General features: G+C 49.3%; 1 protein-coding gene across 1 annotated transcript in view; it reads right to left on the minus strand.

Annotated features, from left to right (window-relative positions):
• Positions 1-8,003, minus strand: part of TAB1 (TGF-beta activated kinase 1 (MAP3K7) binding protein 1) — a 32,041-nt gene extending 24,038 nt beyond the window's left edge. Inside the window, exon 1 of the mRNA XM_017544578.2 lies at positions 7,896-8,003. Within this exon, the coding sequence (XP_017400067.1) occupies positions 7,896-7,928 (33 nt within the window). The 5' untranslated portion in view covers positions 7,929-8,003. The remainder of the gene's footprint in view (positions 1-7,895) is intronic.
• Positions 8,004-10,199: the final 2,196 nt, after the last annotated feature.

Consider the following 10,199-nt stretch of genomic DNA (forward strand, 5'->3'; position numbering starts at 1 on the left):
AAGCTAACCCACCACTGGCAGGAGGTGTCCACACTAAACATAGAAGGGAAGGAACACCTCCACCAAACATCTGACTTACTTGAAAAGCCAAATAAACGTATTTTTGGGGCCTCAAACGAAGAAACTGTTGACCCCAGAGGTAAAGTCACAGAGACAAGCACACACTTTAAAACAAACCAACTAGGCTGGGCGCGGTGGCTCATGCCTGTAATCCCAGCACTTTGGGAGGCGGAGGCGGGTGGATCACGAGGTCAAGAGATTGAGACCAGAATCCTGGTCAACATGGTGAAACCCCGTCTCGGCTAAAAATACAAAAATTAGTTGCGCACAGTGGCGCGCACCTATAGTCCCAGCTACTCGGGAGGCTGAGGCAGAATTGCTTGAACCCAGAAGGCGGAGGCTGCGGTGAGCTGAGATCGTGCCACTGCACTCCAGTCTGGGTAACAACAGCAAAACTCTGTCTCAAAAAAACAAAAAACAAAAAACACCAACTATTTCTATATATGCACCTGTTATTTTACCTTGTTCAAAGTTCTATTTATTGGCTGTGCCTGGTGGCTCACACCCGTAATCCCAGCACTTTGAGAGGCCAAGGCAGGTGAATCACTGGAGGTCAGGAGTTCGAGACCAGCCTGGCCAACATGGTGAAATCCCACATCTACTAAAAATACAAAAATTAGCCAGGCATGGTGGTGGGTGCCTGTAGTCCCAGTTACTCAGGAGGCTAAGACAGAAGAATCTCTTGAACCTGGGAGGTGGAGGTTGCAGTGAGCCAAGATCATGCCATTGCACTCCAGCCTGGGCAACAGAGTGAGACTCTGTCTCAAAAACAAATAAAGTTCTATTTATTTCACTTTGGTGCTCTTTAAACATTAAGTTCCTAGTCAATCCGTCATGGCCTTCTATTAAAATAAAGAAAGAGAGCCGGACGGGGTGGCTCATGCCTATAATCTCAGCACTTCGGGAGGCCAAGGCGGGCGGATCATGGGGTCAAGAGATCAAGACCATCCTGGCCAATGTGGTGAAACCCCATTGCTATTAAAAATACAAAAAATTAGCTAAGCGTGGTGATGGGCGCCTGTAGTTTCACCTACTTAGGAGGCTAAGGCAGGAGAATCACTTGAACCTCAGAGGTGAAGGTTGCAGTAAGCCAAGATCACACCACTGCACTCCAGCCTGGCGATATAGCAGTGGAGTGCTATAAAATATAAAATATAACAAAAAATATAAAATAAAATAAAGAAAGAGTAAGAAAAAAATTATCCAAAGAAAATATGTAAAAGTACCCATGGTAAGGCAAAGCCTGCCCTATTCTGTCTTTTTAAGTCCTCTCTACCTTTAAGGTCCTGCTCAAATCCAACTAGTACCAGAGGCCCATGATTCCCAAACCTCAATCATCCACTCACCATCTTCAAGAAATTATCATTCACTCTAATGGTTTTTGCCTTTTTTTAAAAAAAAGAGACATGGTCTTGCTCTGTCACTCAGGCTGGAGTATAGTGGCACAATCATGGCTCACTGCAGCCTTGAAATCCTAGACATCAGCTATCCTCCTGTTTCCGCCTCTCAAGTAGCTGAGACTACAGGTATACCACACACCCAGTTGATTTCATTTTGAATTTAAACTTTTCCAGTATTACAGGTGGAAAACCAGTATTACTTGCCACATCCTGGACGATAATAAAAAACAATACAAAGTTATTCACTTTTAGCTGAACCTAATGCTGGCTACATTGCTGGAGCCCTGTTCTCTGTTTAAAAGTGGGACTGGAGTTGGATCAGCAAGTATCAGAAAGATGTTAAGGACATACTAGGATCAAACCAAGGGTTTTTTTTTTCTTGGTATCATTAGAAAGTCTGAGAGAAAATGGAAAAGCACATAGCCTTCTTAGTTTGTAAGATTAGGTTTGTTCGCGGCACCAAACCACCTCACCGTGTCTGAGACACTGGGAAAATACTGCCCAAAACCATGGGGCCCTCCCCTGAGAAACCCATCCCAGTGGCTTCACTGTGCCTGCCGGGCGCCCCACTCTCTGACCATTCACCAAGTGGCCCTGTGGCCACCCTCGTGCTGTAGCCTGGTATTGTTAGTTAGATTACCTCATTCCACCAATTTGAAGACCAACATTTTCCACATGTTAACATCTCTGGAATTGGTATGTTACAAGTAAATTAGCAATGAGTTCTCTTTCTGAGTGATACACAAAACAGTGATGTGTCCTTAAAATATTGGTGTCTTAGATCCAATGACACATGGGCAGTTTCTCATGTAATTCGGGCACTCGCTAGACACTGATTCACTAAAGTGGCCGGAGAACCTCAGGAGGCTCTCACAGTGTGGGAGTGAGAGTATCTGGTCCTCTCTGTGTTCCCCAGTGGACTCACGCTGCCATGGCTGAGTGGGCTTGGATCGTGTTCTCCCGTCTCTTTCTATCTCCAAGGATTAGCCATACCGAGCGTCCATTGCTGATTCCATTAAAGCCTACAGGACTGCCAAGTCTCTCGCTTCCTTCCTCCACATTTCTGAACAATTTTCAGAAAGGTCATGTACTTTCTGTTCACACAAACCACCCACCCCTCCACGCCTGCACACAATGATGCATACTTTCTCCCACGCCCCCAAATGCCAGGCCTGCCAGCACCAGCCGCGAGTGGCGCTGGAGCGCAGGGAAAAGGAGCCTGCGAGAAGCTGAGAAGGGGGCGTCTCTCACGCAGCACAGCCTCATCGTGGAGCGACTGCAGCACACACAACACTGAACACAGGACTTAACTCTTCCTTGTCTGAGAAATGAACCGCTCACAAGAAGTTTCACAAAAATACAGTAAGAAGCCTGTTTCAAAAGACCTAATTTCGACTTGATTTTGCAAAGGAGTTTCCAAAATTCATGCTTTGGTATGAAAAGCTTCTATAGTGATCCAACAGTATTTAACCCATCAAGGCCTTTACAGATACCCTGTGTGTGATGCAAGCATTTGCTCCTCATGTACAAACGCGTCCATGTCACATGATAGTTCATAAAGTCCATACACAGACTCGTCTCGAGCTCCTGGGCAGCAGAAATGGACAGAGAATGGTTCCAAGCTCAGGCCACAGCTTGAATATCAAATTATGGTATGAAAAGGCCAAGTGTTTTTGTGGTGAAAACACCCAAATTCCTTAGGGGCAAAAAGAAAGCTCAGAAAGGGGGACTCACATCCCCAGGAAGAGGGCTCAGGACAGGGGAGCGGCAGACCTTTCTTTCCAAAAAGCTTTTGAGGCCCCAAAGCCCTCACCACCTCTAACCTTCTGGATGACCCACTTCTCAGAGACCAGCTCCACTCCTGGCCCCCACTTCTTCCACTATGGTTTTCATGGAAGGTTCTCCATGTCATCATCCTAAAGAGCTCCTCATTCATTCTTAAAGGGGCTAATAATAATTGTGGCCACTTCCTGTCTGCTAGGGCAACCGCTGGGTGTGCACAATGGGGACAGGTGGTGCCCTAATAGATCTTTTTATTTTAGTGGTTATGTATTTATTTTAATATACTTGAGATAAATTACACAGCTAGCACCTGTGATTTCAGATATAATTGCTCAGGACATGTTTAAGTTTAAAAAATTGATTTTAAGCTTACTTACTTTTTTTTTGAAATGGGGTCTTGCTGTGCCACCTAGCCTGGAGTGCAGTGAGGGGATTGAGCTTCTGGGCTCAGGCAATCACCCCATTCAGTCTCCCAAGTACTACAGGTACATGCCACCATGCCCTGCTATTTTTTTTTTTTTTTTTTTTAGAGATGAGATCTCATTATGTTGCCCAAGCTGGTCTGGAACTCCTGGCCTCAAGTGATCTTCCCGCCTCAACCTCCCAAAGTGCTGGAATTCTACACATGAGCCACCATGCCTGGCCTGATTTCCTTTTTTATAATTAAGTAACCGTACAGGCAAAATCAAACTCTTGATCTCCCCTGCCCCAGGGTGCCCCTCTTCCAGGGCTCCCTCACCCAGTAAATGGCATGACTGTTGTTTAAACCAAAACCTTAGAGTCCTTTTTTTTTTTTTTTCTTTTTAAGACAGGGTTTCACCATGTTGGTCAGGCCGGTCTTGAACTCCCGACCTCAGGTGATCCGCCTGCCTTGGCCTCCAAAGTGCTTGGATTACAGGCGTGAGCCACCACGCCCAGCCTAGAGTCCTTTTTGACTCTTCCTCCTTTGTCACACACCCCACATTCAATCCATCAGCAAATCACGGCAGCTCCTCCTCCTCCAAAACACAACTGGAATCTGACACTTGCCACCATTCCTCTGCCATGCCATGGCCAAGCCACCGTCTCGCACCTGGATGACTCTAGGAGTCTCTTAGGAGGTCCCAGGCTTCCACTCTCGGCACTCAAACGCAAAAGAGGGATTTTTCTCCAGTCATACATCACATCACATCAGGCCCCTACTCCATCTGCTCCCCATGAAAGCTTCACATCACATGAAAAGTGGAATCTAGAGGCCACATCAGGACCTGTGAAGCTCGGCGTGGCCCCCAGCTTCCTCAGGCCTCAGCTACTCCCATGCTCCCCCAAGGCACTCGACCCAGCTGCACCAGCACCCCTGAGGCTCCCGAAACAGCAGCCTTTGCACCTCCTGCTTCCTTGTGCAGGAACGCTGCTCCCATTTCCCCCTTTTCATCTCATCAAATATAGAGAAGAAGTCTTCCCCTACCACCCTGTCCAAAATGACCCCCCACCAGTGCTGTGTGTGAATCCAGACTGTTCCTCACAGCACCACCTGATGTTGTAGTTTAGATATTATGAAATCACAGATAATCTGTATCTGTTCACTGCTCAGTGTCTGTCCCCCCTTCCTAGATCATCAGCTCCACAAAGGCAGTGTCTCCTGCACCTACAAGGCGCCTACCATATAGTGAGTGCTCAGGGACATTTAAGGGAATGAACAGCAGATATTCACTCATGGCAGCACTGAAGGTAATAATTTATGGTTAGCGTGCAACCAAGCCAGGCTAGGAGGGGAATGTGTCAGTTCCTTTAATACCAACAATACTCCCAGGAGTCCTTTTGGTTTGGAGAAACTAAGGCTCAGGGATGTAAAGTGATTTGCCCAAAGCCAGTATGAGACTAATAACGTTTTATCAGGCTGAAAGGTCTGAGTCCTTTTGAACACATCAAGCTTTCTTTAGAAGCTCTTTGCAGCTGTGCACAGTGGCTCACACCTGTAATCCTAGCACTTTGGGAGGCTGAGGCAGACAGACTGCTTGAGGCCAGGAGTTCAAGACCAGCCTAGGCAATGTGGTGAAATCCTGTCTCGACTAAAACTACAAAAATTAGCTGGGCATGGTGATGCACACCTGTAATCCCAGCTACTTGGGATGCTGAGGCACAAGAATCACTTGAATCCAGGAAGCAGAGGTTACAGTGAGCTGAGATCACACCATTTCACTCTAGTCTGGGTGACAGAGTGAGATCCGGTCTCCCCCACAGCCCCCACAAAAAGCCTTTTGCTTCAAAAGGCCTTTCAAGGTGCCACACTGCCTGTAGTGATGTTTCACCAAGCACTCTACCAAGTGGCCCAGCACACCATTCCAAAAGCCATTCTGCGAGCCTCCACTGACCCAGAATCAGGCCACTCTGCAGCCCCTCAACACATACACTTGTACTACTAATTGTATTTAACTTGTGAAAAGCTTAATGAATACATGCACACATATTTAAACACCTGTCCTTGGCTGGGTGTGGTGGCTTACGCCTATAATCCCAGCACTTTGGGAAGCCAAGGCAGGACAATTGCTTGAACCCAGGATTCGAGACCAGCTGGGCAACATGGCAAAACCCAATTTCTAGGAAGAAAAACAAAAAGAAAAACACACGTCAAGAAAGCACGCGCACACACGCGCGCACACACACACACACCCTCCTGGAATGGGCCTCCTCTCCTCTGCTTGGCAAACTCCTATCATCCTTTAAAGCCTCTAAAATTCTCTGCTGCTTGCCCCAGGGCTCTTGACACAGGTCTACAATGACACAACTGTGCCTCAGGTATTGTACCAGTGGCATATGCTCCTTCTCCCAAGCTGGTCTGCTAACACAGCGAGGGTGGGCACCACGCCTCATTCATCTTTGCCCAGTAGCCGCAGACCAGCAGCTCTCACAGCCGTCTCTGAATGCAGGTGTCTGAGCTGAGTTGCTCTCCCGAGACTTGAGACAGTGGAGGTGACATCAGCAAGCCCCACACCCCACCTGGAGATCCGTACACCCCGTGAGAAGGGATGTCCTGATCGTCATGACGGTGGAGGGGCCTTTGGAGGACATCACTGCCATCTCTTTGCCTTGCACCAAGATACAATGTGTTTAGAGCTAACTATTCTTTCTTTAAAAGAGGCCACCACCACCTGGAGAAACACACTCTGGGACTGGTAGAGCTGGCTTTCTCTCTAACACATTTCCCTTTGGTTCCATCACATCTAGGAGGGAGGGAATCTGGCAGCCACCTGCTCTACATGACCCAGGTGGCTGCTCTCTCTCAGTAAGCCAACTCAGCCTGTACCATTTACCTACCACTTTCCATCCACTTTCCTCTCAATGTCACAATCCAGCCAGCGTTTCCCAAATGGTAACTACAGTGGGGACATTTATACAGGGTTCTTGCCTTCTGGGAGCTTACAAACCAGAGGGCCAGCCCTCTAAAGTCAATGCCAACTCAGTAACAAGACAGACCTGCTTGGCAGTAATAAAAGAAAAGGGCAGCAAGGGTGTGGAGGGGAAGAAAGCAATCCCCACTGGGGAGACTTGGGAACTGTGCTCCTGGAAGAGTAATTTCAAGGCCCTGCTTCCAGGTTATCCCTGAGCCAATGTCTGCTCACCTCTGTGAAGCCAAGGCCTAGCACTGGCTTGGCTACAAACGTTTACTCATTCTTTCACAAATATTTATTAAGTGCTCAGCATGTGGTGGTAGGTGCAAGGGACACAGCGGTAAACAGGAGATCACAGGTCCCTGTCTTCAAAGAGTTTACTTTTTAGTACAGGAGGCAGACAAGTCCACAGGCAATTCCAACAGAGTGCCATGAACAGCGAGGACCCAGGAGGCTGGCACCCTACCCTGGTAGGTCAGAGTAAGCCACGGTGCCAACATGTGTGTCCACCTATGTGCACATGCGTGTCAGAGGACGCAGGGCCTGGAAGACAGCGCCAAACCCATGAGAGTCCAGACTGGGGATAGGGACGAGTCTGAAGACGATCCTTCCACTCAGCGCTCTCACCTTAGGAGAAGGAAACAGGCTGAGGGAGACACAGTCAGAGCCAGGACCAGAACCCAGTGACCGCCGCCCAGGGGTAAGGGGATTTCTGGAATCACACTGCCTGATTTTAACCCTGCCTCTGATGCTTACCGGTTGTGTGGCCTTAGGCTAACGACCACCTGTGTGTCTCAGTTTGTCAAATAGGAATAGCACGGCAGCACCTAGCTCATGGGGCTGCTACGAAAATTAAACTGACAAATGTAAAGCAATTAGCACATCGCCGGGGATGCAGTCAGCGGTACACAGAGGATGCTGCTGCTGTTATCACTGCACGACTGCTCGGTGCCACAGTGGGCTCGAGACTCGGGTGGCTCTGCCGCCGCGCGCCGTTCCCTTCTGGCTCTAGGAAGCTCCCGCCCTCCACGACCGGCAGCAGCAGCCCACAGCCCTGGCGCCCTTGACCCGGGGGGGCCGGACTCTGGGGGCCGGGCCCGCCGCGCGCACGCGCCCCGGCCTCGGGAAAGAGGGGGCCAGCCCGAGGAGAGGAGAGGGTGGCGGACACATCCCACCACCGAGAAGGCGGCGGTCCAAAAGCGGAGAAGGAGCCGTTCCTGCACCCGACAGTCCCCCCGCCAGGCTCCCAACCCCAAGCCCGGAGAGCGGGCCGGTTCCTCACACTCTGCAGCAGGCTCCTCCTCTGCGCCGCCATCTTGGAGGAACCCCGGCGGGCGCGCCCGCCTCCCCGCAGAGCAGCGAGTGGGGCGGCTAGAGCGGCCCGAAGGAGGCGAGGATGGCCGCGCTGCCGGGGAGCATGCGCCCAGCGCCACCCCACGGCCAAGGGATGGAGCCGTAGTGGAGCGTGTGCGCAGGCGCGCATTTGGACTTTTGTTTTGTTTTGTTTTTTGTTTTTTCCCGGGCCGATTGCTCCTCGCCCATCTTTATTTTTTATTTTTTTAAGACGGGGTCTCACTCTGTCACCCAGGCTGGAGTGCGGTGGCGCGATCACAGCTGCCTGCAACTTCTGCCTCCCGGCCTCAAAGGATTCTCCTGCCCCAGCCTCCCGAGTAGCTGGGATTACAGGCATGAGCCACGACGCCCTACTGATTTTTGTATTTTTAATACAGACGAGGTTTCGCCATGTTGGCCAAGCTTATCTTGAACTCCTGAGGGTTCTTTGTGAACACATGTGGGGCAGGGGAGGAACAATTCATTTACTCAGCAAATGTTCACTGGGTGACCCTGCCTGGCTGTATAGTGGGTACTGCAGCGAGCAAGACAAACCTTCAAAAAGCTAACATTTATTTTATTTTATTTATGAGACGGAGTCTTGCTGTCTCCCAGGTTGGAGTGCTGTGGCGCGATCTCGGCTCACTGCAACCTCTGCCTCCCGGGTTCAAGCAATTCTCCTGCCTCAGCCTCCCGAGTAGCTGGGATTACAGGTGCCCGCCACCATGCCAGCTAATCTTTTTTTTGTACAGACAGGGTCCCACTATGTTGGCCAGGCTGGTTTCAAACTGCTGCCCTAAAATGATTCTCCTGCCTCTGCCTACCAAAATGCTGGGATTACAAGTGTGAGCCACCCCACCCAGCCTTAAATGTTAACATTTTAATTGGAGAGGACAATATTTACATATATAAGACATTCCAAGTGAAGTTTATGGATGGTGGCATGGAAGTGAGGTGTTAGTTGGCAACAGGGAAGAGCAGGCAAGGTGGAGGGGACACTTAGTGCAAAGAAAGGGTGCCTGTGGGTTCAAAAAGCATGCTTGTCGGCCAGGCGCTGTGGCTCACACCTGTGATCCTAGCACTTTGGGAGGCCAAGGCGGGTGGATCACCTGAGGTCAGGAGTTCGGGATCAGCCTGGCCAACATGGTGAAACCCTGTCTCTACTAAAACTGTATATATAATATAATATATATATATATAATATATATTATATATTATATATATATATTTTAAGATGGGGTTTCACCATGATGCCCAGGCTGGTCTTGAACCCTTGACCTCAGGTGATCCACCCGCCTTGGCCTCCCAAAGTGCTAGGATTACAGGCGTGAGCTGCTGCGCCCGGCCATCTGCTAAAACTATAAAAAAAAAATTAGCTGGGCGTGGTAGCCAAGCCTGTAATAGTAGCTACTCAGGAGGCTGAGGCAGGAGAATCACTTGAAAACCTGGGAGGCGAAACCTGGGAGGAGACCTCCGCCTCCCAGGTTTTCAAGCGATTCTCCTGTGAGCCGAGATCACTGCACTGCACTCCAGCCTGGGTAACACAGAGAGACTCTGTCAAAAAAAAAAAAAAAAAAAAAAAAACACACAAAAAAAAAAAAAAAAAAAAAAAAAAAAATGCACACCTGTCACAGGAACCCACTGTGGCTTGCACAGAGATGGAGAAGGAGAGAGATGAAAGGGCTGTAGGGACCGGATCTGACCAAGGAGTTTATTCATCTGGACAACAGAGGGAAGTTGTTGCCTTCTAAGCAAGCCATTGACAGGGTCCCACTGGTAGAGAGCTGTTTGATGACTTTCATGGAAAGACTTTGACTACTGTGTTCAACACAGATTTTTAGGGGGATTGGAGTGCAGACAGGAAGACCAATTAAGGAACTGTTATAACAGTTCTAAGCAAATGTGACTGAGAATAGCGGGTGGATTTTATTTAGGAAATGAAATCGTCAGGGCTTGATCATGGTTTGGTTGTGGGTGGTGATGGGAAGAGATGTATCCAAGATTCTCCCAAATTTCTGGCAAGAACAGCTAGGTTTGCAGGTAGGGAGATGGGAATGACCCTGAGTTCAGTTTGGACATGTTGAGTCTGAGGTGTTTTTGAGACATGCAAGAAGAATGGTCAAGTTGTCCATTAGATAGACTGGAGCTCAGAGCAGAGGCTGAGCCTGCAAAGACAACCAAGAAGGAGTGGCCTGCGAGGCAACAGGAGCACAAGGCAGCACAGAATTCTCATGCAGAGTGGCTAGGGAGGGCC

Source organism: Cebus imitator, unplaced genomic scaffold, assembly GCF_001604975.1.
Source record: "Cebus imitator isolate Cc_AM_T3 unplaced genomic scaffold, Cebus_imitator-1.0 Scaffold170, whole genome shotgun sequence".
In the NCBI taxonomy this organism is placed as follows: domain Eukaryota; kingdom Metazoa; phylum Chordata; class Mammalia; order Primates; family Cebidae; genus Cebus; species Cebus imitator.